Here is a 12,743-nt window from a genome sequence, read left to right on the forward strand (position 1 = left end):
TGTTGGGAGATCACTTACAATATCTTTGCTGTGTCATTCAACTACAATTGCCAGCAATAGATCTGCGTGAGTGTCATATGGTGTTTCTACCATACATGCCAACTTTCCCGGAAAGTCCGGGAGACTCCCGAAATTCGGGTCAGTCTCCCAGGCTCCCGGGCAAGCTGGCATTTCTCCCGCATCCCAATCTCACCGAGAATCGCGTCATTTGACGCGATTCTCGGTGAATCAGGCCATTTTGGAGGGCGGGAGGGGGAGGGACGAGGCCAATCGCGTAATTTTGGCCCCGCCCCGCGATGTGAATTACGGTTTCGCGGGGAGCGGAGCCAAAATGACGCAATTGACCTTGCCCCGTCCCCTCCCGCCCTCCAGTCACGCCCCCTCTCCCGGAAACAAGTTTCCGGCAGTTGGTAAGTATGGTTTCTACTTTATGCTGTGTAAACCAACACTTTCAATGACCTGAAAGTGTTGTGGCTGTGACTGACATTCCATTACAGCCATTTGAAAAATAAGAAAGGAAATTAAAACATTTCTGTTTGGGACAGGCCCCTGCCAATTCAGTCAAGCTGTCTATTAGATAATAAAAGAACAGAGTCTCCCGGACTCTCGGGAAAGCAGACAATTCTCCCGCAGCCTGGCGGCCGGGAGCCTTAATGACACCATTGGCGGTGAATCGTGTCATTTTGGCTCCGCTCCCTACAAAAGAATGTTGCGTGGGCGGGGTCAAATAGCGCAATTCACCCCGCCCTGCCCTACCACCATATCCCGCCTCCGGAATCTCCCGGAGGACAACAGTGAAAGTAGGCAAGTATGATACAGTGATGTCATGGAGACTGTGCTGTGATATACATATAGTTATGTTATAGAGACTTGCTTGTGCTACATATATAAGAACTTATGATGCTTGTGTGATATAAATATAGCAGCATGTGGATTGTTTGTGGTTGTAAAACTCACATCTAGGATGTTTGCTATGATCTGCATGTAAGTAGTATGTATTGATATATTTGTCTCAGAGCAGAGAAGGAATCGTGTTCTTGAGTAAACTGCGTTTGTGAGTGGTTAACTAATGTAATTAGCTATTAAATGGTCGTTAGCATGCTTGCCCATATTTTACACAAGTCCAGATGCCAGTAATCCTGCATGTCAGATGTGAAGACGTTTGACATGCCGTGGTTAACGAGAGATTGAACTTGCTTTCGGGAAACTTAATGAAGGACAGTCCATAGCAGTGTTATGGAGATTTGTGCTGTGATATTCTTACGTTGAGTGAAAAAAACAAATGGAGTAGGCAGCGTCCGAAAAACTGTGCAGTAACAAAAATACTAAACTCTTCAAACCCAACAATACAAACGAGTGGGTATAGTAACATAGGAAGTATTAAATGGTCTCTATTGTCACTCCTTGTTTACACGTGTTGTCCTAGGGCTACGACTGCTAGTAAAAACATTTATTTATACACCAGTGGTAGGAGGCATTAAGCTGCAGGCACAGTTTTAATATTTTAAGACAGATACAATATAATTTAATTGAATTACTGTTGATAACTACACCCTGCATTAACCTCTTACTCATAGTAAGTCAAAAAAAGGTTACTGTTTAGTTAGCAAGCCAATTTTGTTGTTGAAATCACTGAATGTGTGCACATTACACTACAAAGAAGAGCTTATTACTGCCGTTGTTCCAGTTATGACACATTCATTCTAAAGAAGTCTTGTAGAGGGTGCAGGGAATGTCCCTCACGGTCATTGTTACCTACTGGGAGTTCTTTGTACTTATTGTTATCTCTTTATCACTTTATTGTGTGATTTAATGAGTAATTGCAGTTATGTGGTTGTAACGGGTCAATGGCATCCTGGAAACCTGATTTCTCTCTCTTGATGGAAAGGTGTACCTGTTCTGAGCAATCTTTTTCTTAAGAAGTCAAGTAATGTAGATGCCCACATATTGCTCAATTCTGCTATGACAGAGTTCCCCGAGCAGGCAGGATGTGCCACAGGAACTTATGTGGAAGCAGGTAAAACTCTTCACAGCGGAGATTAAATGTGGATTCTGGGCCTGAATCATTAGGGATCTTAACTTAAGAAACTTATTATTTCAGTCTCCTGGACAAAACCATGTTACAATGCAAGGGGTGCAAATTAGTCTTCTGTTTTGCACATAGGTTAAATACTGACTGTTTTTTCATGTAGCACACAAATACTTGATAGCTTATTTGTACACTTACATTTAAAGTTGATATTTGTGTGCTACATGAAAAAATAGTCAGTATTTAACTTATGTGCAAAACAGAATGCTAATTTGCACCCTTTGCATTGTAACATGGTTTTGTCCAGGAGACTGAAATAAGAAGTTTCTTAGGTTAAGACCCTTAATGAATCAGACCCTCTCTCTTAATTGTTGTGGTATAAAAATAAAGTAAAATAACGTAAAAATAAAATAGATGAGACAATGAGATAACATAGAATAAAGATGTCAGTGATTAATTATAATTATAATCCTAATTGTAGTATTAGAATCAGTGCCTGATTATCCAATAGGCTAGCTAGGCTGCAGCCTAGGGTGCATGGCCTTTGGGGGTGACAGACCTGACCACCACCACCTCCACCTTCGCATCCTCACTCCCAATAGCGCTTGTTTATATCTCCATTCCGCTATACAGTTCTGATTTTAGTAAAAACAAAATGAGTGACAAAGATTGCCGAGACCCTTTTAAAAAGCCAAATGGGTTAAGTTAAAAAAATCACAAAATATAGGTTTTGGGCAGAGGCAACCTAGGCAGGGCCGGTCCCATAGAAGGCTGGGTCACTATTCCACCTGCATTTTGATCCTTTAAAAACATACTTGCCAACTTTTCCTCGTTGGCTTCAGGGAGATCCTGAGGGATATGAGTGTGCGGGGGTGGGGCTTGACCAATCACATCATTTTGTCCCCGCCCCCTAAACGATTGTCACAATTTTGGCCAATTACTGCAGGGGGTGGGGCTAAGATGATGCGATATTTGCGTCAGTAAGCCCCGCCCCCGCAACTTATCTATTGCGGGTGCGAGAACCGGGAGGTTGCCCTGCTCTCCCAGAGATCTTCCAGAAATGCGGGAGTCTCCCGGACATTCCGGGAGAGTAGGCAACTATGCGTTAAAGAAAATCAGCTAATAAATCTCTAGAGACTGAAGTCTCTTTTACATTTCTGTCTCCATTACTGAAGTCATGTTGTCTTACCTGTCAGTCTTTGATTAAATCTTGGTCTCCATGAAAATGGCCACCTCCATAGGCATCAATACATGGACATAGGACACAATTTCTGAACTGTGTCACCATGCCACAGATGGCAAAGCCAACCACGTCTTGTACTGGCTCAGCATCATGGAGAATGCCAGGCTCTTCAGGGAGTGAGGGAGATCACCCCTATTTCAGGGAGTCTCCCTGATATTTAGGGAGAGTTGGGAAGTATGTTTAAAATGTTTCTAATAGGCTGAGTCAAGTCTTGCCCCCCGGGTAAAATTTGCCAGCCCTATGCAGTAAAGCTACAATGATGTGAATAATATACATATATATATTTTCCAACAAACGTCTTAAAGTGCCATGAAAGTGACGACAAGGATGGCGACACTATCAATTTTGTCTGTCCCACCCTGTCAGAAGATTGTGTGTGTACATTAGTTATTAAAGGTAATGCAGGTTTTGGGACCCATCAATGCGGTAAATGTTATGTGTTTTAATGAAAATGTGATCTGGGCTTTAGCGGCTAATGGGTCACCGGAATGGTTTGCCAATTCTCATGTGGTCCATCTCTGGTTTTCAAGAAAACCAGCTGATATAGTGTTTTTGGTAAAAAATAGCTTTAATTAATGTTAGTAAAGGCAATACTAGAACAACTTCCATGTAGTTGTGGCGTAATTGTGACTGCTGGAAAGTGGTCTCTGGGTTGCCATTCAGATTGCCAGTACAGGAGCCTGTTTGTTGCAAAAGAGTGCCCTCTGCGATTTTTGCTTTTTGTCAGCATTGTTAATATCTCAATGTGTTTCATCTTCCCCAAGGGTTCCTGTGAGTAGTCCATGCAGTCAGGGTTCTTATATAACACTGGTGATTAGTAAAACATGCTGCTCAGCTATTAACAATGTGATCTCATTTGTGGCATTGTAAGCATATTATAATAAAAACATTACAGTAATCAAATAAAAAATAGAAGACCTAAAAAGCTCATATATGCTTATAATGCGGAAATGTGATATGTTTATCTTAATTAATTGATTGTTTTGTTTATTTTAACTCAGTCCCTTGTTTCACTGTAGTTGGAGAGGAGAAGCCTTTTTTGGCATTAGAAAAAGCAGAAAGCTATGAGCAGTTCCAGCTGCATATTATACCTGCAAGTTTCCCTCAGTGCCTCACAGAGTTGCTCTATAGCTATATGTACTCAAAGCCAGAGCAAAGTACAAATGCCCGTGCAGCAGCTTCTCGATTCAGCGACATTAGGATGAGCTCTGCAGGCATTTACAGTAAGAGCAGTCCTTGACAAATTTGTATATAATCTGGGCACAAGATATAAAAGTTACAAACCAGATCTGTTGCCAAATTTATTACGCTTAGCAAAATCTAGTCTAAATATAATGACTCTGATTCATTAAGGCACATAAATGCCGATACACGCCATATTTTGTCTCGACATGCAACTTATTACTTGTAATGCAGTTAACGTCTTCACTTCTTATTCTTGTGCTGCACACATTATGCTTCAAATCTGATCTCCTATTAAAGTCAACTGATGTCATTTGTCAGGAAAACCATGGGGTTGGGGGTTTAAAAAATGGAGATGTTGCCTAAAGCAACCAATCAGATTCTAGGCATCATTTATTTAGTACGTTCTACAATATGATAGCTAGAATGCGATTGGTTGCTATAGGCAACTTCTCCACTATTCAAACCCGCAGAAAACTCTCAGCTTGATACATTTACCCCCATGTGTGTCATGAGAAATATGTAGTAGAAACAGTCAGTGTAGGTAGAATCATATTTTTCCATATGTGGGCAGCACGGTGGCTAAGTGGTTAGCACTTCTGCCTCACAGCGCTGGGGTCATGAGTTCAATTCCCAACCATGGCCTTATCTGTGTGGAGTTTGTATGTTCTTCCCGTGTTTGCGTGGGTTTCCTCCGGGTGCTCCGGTTTCCTCCCACACTCCAAAAACATACTGGTAGGTTAATTGGCTGCTACCAAATTGACCCTAGTCTCTCTCTCTCTCTGTGTGTATGTGTATGTTAGGGAATTTTAGATTGTAAGCTCCAGTGGGGCAGGGACTGATGTGAATGAGTTCTATGTACAGCGCTGCGGAATCAGTGGCGCTATATAAATAAATGGTGATGATGATATGTCACAGAACATGCATCTTGCCTGATTGTTTGCAGCTGATAATTGGACAGTTTAGTGTGAGCCTTATATGAATAATTATGTTATTTATATTTACTTATGCTCATTGAAAATACATTTTCTCCTTTTACGACATATGGTCTTTTTTTAATTGGAAACCAGAGCTAAATTGAGCAAAATACTGTATTTAAAACAATGTATTGTATCTCTTACTGTCTGCACACCATGCAAATGAATCAAGGTCATTTATTGCTCTCTGAGATTATTGCAGATTATGTCATCCAGTTTCTAAATGTCTTAATTTATTTTTAGAAACTCACACAGCTGTACAGGACCCTCCACAATGCGTACACAAAGATCCTGGAAGTCATGCATTCTGGGAAACGGTTACTAGGAACTTATTTCAGGGTAGCCTTTTATGGGCAGGTAAGTCACTGTGGAGAAATTCATTTATTTTCGGCTTTTATATAGGACACAGAACTGAGATGACTTATTATATTTCACAGTAGGGACTGCATTATCCCCGATGATATGTCAGTAGCAGTGTTGCAAGTAGATTTCAGTTCTAAATGGTACTGTACTTTCTGTGACATACCCATGCACAGTGTTCTTTACAGTTCCTTGCTGCTGATGCCTGACACGAAGCGCTCTCTCCAACGAGAGCCTGCAGCAGCCGAGTTATTATTATCTTTTACTTAAAAGGTGCCATATGGCTTCTTATTATTTTCATTATTATTTTTTTGCTTTTCATGGACATATGTTTCTCTTATCATTAAGGTTTCCTGTTTGATTGGCGCTTGTCAGCATATCTCCTTTTTTATTTTTGTTACTTCTGTCAGTAGGTTGCTGGTGTGACCTATTTTTGATTTTGCTATAAGCTGCCTCTCTGATGTTTCTATAGCTGCGCCTGTTTGACTTAGTGTCTCTTGATCTGCATCTCTCTGTCTCAGGGACAGAGAGGAGGACGGATAGTTGGCAGACATGGGGACCTTGCCCTTGAGCTTACATTCTAAAGGGAGCCGGTAATGAGAGACAGAACGAACAGATGGGAACAATAGGCATCGTTGGGTTTACTATGGTGCAGAGGTCTGCAATATACTGATAATTTACAGAGCCCTAGATTGCGCCATAATGATACAGGGACTTACGTGGCTCTATTTTTCTCTAACAAATTGAAATGCAATATAACAATGTAATGCAAAAGAATAGTAATCAATATAGCTAAATGATTACTTTTTAAGTGAGGTTGAATATTGAATTTAGTGTGGGACTGAGTAAGGCTAGGTACACACTACAGGAAAAGGTAACGATTAACAATTTAGCAACAACAGACAAAAAAAAAATGGCCCGTTCAGCATTCTGATATATGTGTACACAGTATAGTCTATTACCGGCAGATCTGTGCTCATCATCTGACATAACTATCGGCTGAACCTGTCACTTTCATTGCTCATTGCTCCAGGTCAGCTCCAGGACAGACTAGACACTCTCAGTCTCTTTGGCCGGTGAGATAGGTGGACGCAGCTTGCACCATTATCAACAGTCTCTTAGGCCGGGGAGAGAGGTGGCGCAACCCGCACCATTACCAGCAGTCTCTTTGGCTGGGGAGTGAGGGGCCGCAGCTCACACCATTAACAGCAGTCTCTTTGGCTGAGGAGAGAGTGGGGCGCAGTCCGCACCAATGGTGCCTCCGCTGAAACTGACAGCCACAGACAGTTAACGTGGATCATGATAAAGACAGTGGGACAAGATCAGCAGTAGGCAGACAAGTTGAATGAGACCTGTCACTCTGAAATCCACTATTGGCCGACAGTCGTGTAAATTCATAAACACTAGGCTAATCTGGAGTTAAACCAAGGGTGCCTGCAACGGGAAGTGGGGCAAAGTCCTGAGTGTGTTGGACAGGGTTGGGTACAGTTTAACGGTGCCGAGAATTCCGACAACATTCATACCTATCAAAAACATCTGATTGACTACAAAAACTAATGCAATAAAAACAGACTTACCTGAAAGCGAAGGTCCAGATGTCCGATGGCACCGGCATGCTGACAGGAACTGATTCCGAAGACACAGCTCTCCGGCACTTCAGTGTCATGTCATTGCGACTTACATCTCTGTTAAGTTAAAGCTGCAATGTGTGGACCCCTTAGGTTAAGTGTTTAAACACTTGCGGGTTGCAGACATTGGCATCCTCCAAAAGTCTTCGCCTCACTGTATGTGCAGATGCACTCACACCTGCCTCCTGCCATTCCTGAGCAAGCTCTGCACTGGTGGGAGTGGGATCACTCACAATTTTTCCAAAGAACACAGCCATGAATAAAGAATGGTACCAAAACATCCTCCATGAGCAACTTCTTCCAGCCATCCAAGAACAGTTTGGTGACAAACAATGCCTTTTCCAACATGATGGAGCACCTTGCCATAAGGCAAAAGTGATAATTAAGTGGCTCGGGGATCAAAACATTGAAATTTTGGGCCTATGGCCAGGAAACTCCCCAGATCTTAATCCCATTGAGAACTTGTGGACAAACAAAAACCCACAAATTCTGACAAACTCCAAGCAAGAATGGGCGGCCATCAGTCAGTATGCGGCCGAGAAGTTGATTGAAGGGTCAACACTGCAAATATTGATGCTGCATAAACTTAATGTAATTGTCAATAAAAGCCTTTAACACTTATGAAATGCTTGTAATTTTACTTCAATATACCATAGCAACATCTGACAAAAAGGTCTAAAAACACTGAAGCAGTAAACTTTGTGAAAACCAATATTTGTGTCATTCTCAAAAATTTTGGCCATGACTGTATCTGGGACAGGCTTCTTCATGTAGAAGGGGCAGGGTGAGCAAGGTGCATTGTGGGCAGTGTAAGCTGAGGTAAATCATGTTTATCTAAGGCAAATCTGATGAAGGAAGAGAACATGAACAAATGTACACAATATTATCTCTCTTAAGCTGGTTACACACTACAGAAAATTTCTCCCGAGGCAATATCTGTAACGTTTTTATCAACGACTGACAGTCCCGATCAGCATGACGATTCATGAGTACACACTTACACCATTTTACACGATTTTTGTCCAGATCTGTGCTCTTCATCTGTCATAACTGAAAAGATCATGACTCTGTAAACTCTATGGAGATCCTGATTGTGAGTGCATACACACTGCAGGATTTGAAGGACAATGTTCTATGGCTGAACAATCAAATCAAACGACGACCAGTGCTTTGAACCGATTATTGTTCATTGTGTAAGTGTACACACTAATGCAATATTGGGCAGAACTGTCGTTTTTCGGGTGATTGATACAATAGTCGGCTGCAAAACCTGTAGTGTGCACCCAACCTTAAATGGACTTTGTAGTGAAATATATTGTTGTCTTTGATCACTAGTGATATCAGACAGTGACATAATTAGGATATTTTTCAAAGCAGTTTGTACATGCATTAGCACCTCTTACATATATTCTATTAATTCCTCCTAATGTGCTAGTTCATGACAGAAGAAATTGGTAAGAGCTTCCTGAGATGATGTTTGACAGACCTAGCTGACATGTTTATTTTAGCTGCTTCCAAGCTGTCACTATATATAAATGGTAGTACAGACTGCAATAAAGCCTGAGGTGCCATCTTAGAGCAGCCTCTAAAGATGTTGGTGGATCCAGGCCCCCTCCTGTACAGCGCTGCGGAATCAGTGGTGCTATATAAATAAATGGTGAGGATGATTATAGTAGTATAGATGTGTTCAGCAGTGATGAGTTACAGGGTTCAGCGATGACCAGAGGTATTCAGCAGTGACCAGAGGTATTCAGCATTGACCAGCGGTGCCCAGGAATTGCCCAGGAGGTGCCCAGAGCCATGCCTGGGCACCTCCTGGGCACCCCATCTCTCATTACATACCTTGGCTGTGTACTGTTGAGCCTATATAGTCTTCCCTGAGACTATTGAGGTGAACACCTCCTCTTTGCTCTTGGAAGACACCTTCATAAAATGCATCTAGGTAGGTTTGCAGAGATTGAAATGTCTGAAGATGCGCACTGTGCAAATGTGTAAGCGTCACATAAAAAGTGCAACCTCCTACCTAAAACTTTTTTATTCATTTATTCATGCTATGCTGTCCTGCTTAAGCACACAGATAAGGTAAGCAAGAGGGACATTACTGGGCTCTTTCATTCGCAGCCGCTACTCTTTGCTGAATACCACAGGTCACCGCTGAATACCTCTGGTCACTGCTGAATACCTCTGGTCACTGCTGAATACCTCTGGTTCTGCTGAATACCTCTGGTCACTGCTGAATACCTCTGGTCTCTGCTGAATACCATTGGTCACTGCTGAATACCTCTGGTTCTGCTGAATACCTCTGGTCACTGCTGAATACCACAGGTCACTGCTGAATACCCCTGGTCACTGCTGAATACCTCTGGTCACTGCTAAATACCGCTGGTCTCTGCTGAATACCTCTGGTCTCTGCTGAATACCTCTGGTCTCTGCTGAATACCTCTGCTGACTGCCGAATACCTCTGGTGACTGCCGAATACCTCTGGTGACTGCCGAATACCGCTGGTGACTGCCGAATACCGCTGGTGACTGCCGAATACCGCTGGTGACTGCCGAATACCTCTGGTGACTGCTGAATACCTCTGGTCACTGCTGAATACCGCTGGTGACTGCTGAATACCTCTGCTCACTGCTGAATACCGCTGGTCACTGCTGAATACCGCTGGTGACTGCTGAATACCTCTGGTCACTGCTGAATACCTCTGCTCACTGCTGAATACCGCTGGTCACTGCTGAATACCTCTGGTCATCGCTGAACCCTGTAACTCATCACTGCTGAACACATCTATACTACTATCATCATCATCACCATTTATTTATATAGCGCCACTGATTCCGCAGCGCTGTACAGAGAACTCATTCACATCAGTCCCTGCCCCACTGGAGCTTACAGTCTAAATTCCCTAATATACACACACACACACACACAGACACACAGACAGACAGACATTTAGTTATCTAGTTCAGCAGCCAATGGGGATCAGCAGCGGTTACTATGTACATTGTAAGAGGGAACCATTTCAAAAATAAATAATGTTCTCCACAGTGTTCTTTGTGTCACAGAACCACAGTTGTCGCAGAATATTTTATTGTTTGCTCAACTATTTTTATAACTCATACCAGAAAACAATAAAACAAATGTTATAAGGGCTTAAGGGAAAGTACACCTCCTTTATTTGTTTTGTTGCTTAGATTATTGAAATACTTATCTGAAAACCAATCCTTCTAATTCTAAAGCATTGTAAAAATGAAATCCAAGTGACTCATTAGGTTACCACCTTTCTTGCACAATATAACCTTGATTAGTTTTATCACAGTTATATTGATTCCAGTAATGTGCTGGGCAAGACCTACACTATCCTTTAATGTAATTTATATCATGTCTTTTTCATCTCTGAGCATGGTACGTTCTATCAGTAAGCACATATTGGGAAACATTGATGTTACACAGTTGGGTGGCAGCAATCCATGGAGAATTGAGATGTGGATTTTTTTAAAACAATAAATCACTGGCAGACTATAATAAAAATGTTGGTATTTACCCTTTATTTTGGTATGTTTCTTCGAGCTGTTAATGATTTATAATTCTGCACAGTATCAAGGGCTGTCATGGCAACCACAGTCACAGGGCACATGATGTAGTAAGCAGAGAGGCTTTGTAATGCTCTTCTGAGCTGTGTCTGCTCTGTGTACTGTACAATCCTCCACTTCCTCCTCCCCTCCTCTGCTTGACATGACATGCTGACGGCTGTGAGCCTGTGTAACTGGGCAGCCACATTTTGCAGTCTACGGAGAGATTTTGAAAAGGAGATAATGATTTGTAGAGGGGCAGAAAAATCAGATACATCTGTAAGAGATGCTTAACTTGCTATTTAAAGAAAAAACAACAATCTTATATGTGAGATTGCTCCTTTAAGCACATACTCTAAGGAGAGATCAGAAACCAGAGTAGGGGCTTCCTGTCTTTGGGGAAATATAAACAACAATCATCGGATGTGTATCATTCTTGCTGGAGGGATACACACATAGTTCATAGACAGCAGAGTACTTGTTTTGCTTGTGCGTGTGCTTGGTTTAGAGCTATGAATAATAAACTGTTTTGATAATTTGCATTTAGATCCAGCTGGACACAAATGATCAAAACAGTTATCAGATAATATATTATGTCTTTGTATATAGCTGACTCATGACCTATTTACACTGAATCTTAAGTAAACTTTAAAGTAAAATGTTATTGCAGAGAAGCAGACACACTTTTTAAAGTAAAACTCTTATGCTTATTTCCTGATCTGGTTTAGTCATAACTGCCTACTCTCCCGGAATTACCGGGAGGCTCCCAAATTTCGGGGAGTCCTCCCTCGCTCCTGGAAGTGTAGAGGCGGAGCCTAATGCAATTTTGCGTTATTAAGCCCCGTCCACACATTTGTTATAACATGGATTCACACATGTCTATATACATAGCCTAGGGCTATAGCTATGTACCTGGACTAGGAATTTGTCCTGTAACTCATGTGCAGAGGGCACGACTTAATATTGACCATTTGAAGGGTATAAGAGATAGTATTTTCTGTGTATAATAATATTACATTGTTATTCTGTATTATAATATGATAATTTGCTGGGTTTGTGTATAGCATGCTTACCAACTTTCTGAAGTTGGCCTCCGGGAGCCTGCCGGAGAAGGTTGGCGTGAGGGGGACGGGGCACCAAAAATTGCATCATTTTGGACCCGCCTCCTGTGACATAATGACGCAAACGCTTAATTTTACACCGGGAGGCGGTGCCAAATGCTGCGATTCACTGAGAATCGCGGCAATTAGGACCAAATTCTACCCACTGTAGGCAGAATTTGGGAGATTGCCATACTCTCCCGGGAGTCCGTGAGACTCACCCAAAATGCTGGAGTCTCCCGGACATTCCGGGAGAGTTGGCAAGTATGGTGTATAGTAGGTGTTTAATCACCCTTGTCTCCTGTTTCTTTTATGCCACATCTTTGTCCTTGTCTTCCATGTCTATCTTTTATACTCAGTTGCAGTTTCCCTTCCTCCTTCCTTGTGACCGTGGAAGCAATAGGGTCTCCTGTTTAGTAGATTTTATAATAGGTTATAATATTTATAGTATATTTTATGGTACTGAATGATGACGCTAAACAGACTGCGCTGATGCTACCAAAGCCACAAGTTGGGGAAAAGGAGCAGGAAAGATACAAAGAATCCTCAGATCACACAAGTAAAAAACTGATTCTGAGCCATTTGTTTTGCATACATGTAAATCCACTCCGCCCCTATTAGGTTGTTTACCAACATGCATTAAAACACATGCTT

The 12,743-nt window shown here is 41.9% G+C and overlaps 1 protein-coding gene across 2 annotated transcripts in view; it reads left to right on the plus strand.

The window, feature by feature from the left end:
• DOCK11 (dedicator of cytokinesis 11) overlaps positions 1 to 12,743 on the plus strand; it is a 216,527-nt gene that overhangs the window by 174,793 nt on the left and 28,991 nt on the right. For both annotated transcript variants that reach the window (XM_075187236.1, XM_075187237.1), the window contains one exon: positions 5,675 to 5,788. In XM_075187236.1, the coding sequence (XP_075043337.1) occupies positions 5,675 to 5,788 (114 nt within the window). The remainder of the gene's footprint in view (positions 1 to 5,674; positions 5,789 to 12,743) is intronic.

This window comes from Mixophyes fleayi, chromosome 9, assembly GCF_038048845.1.
Source record: "Mixophyes fleayi isolate aMixFle1 chromosome 9, aMixFle1.hap1, whole genome shotgun sequence".
NCBI lineage: Eukaryota > Metazoa > Chordata > Amphibia > Anura > Limnodynastidae > Mixophyes > Mixophyes fleayi.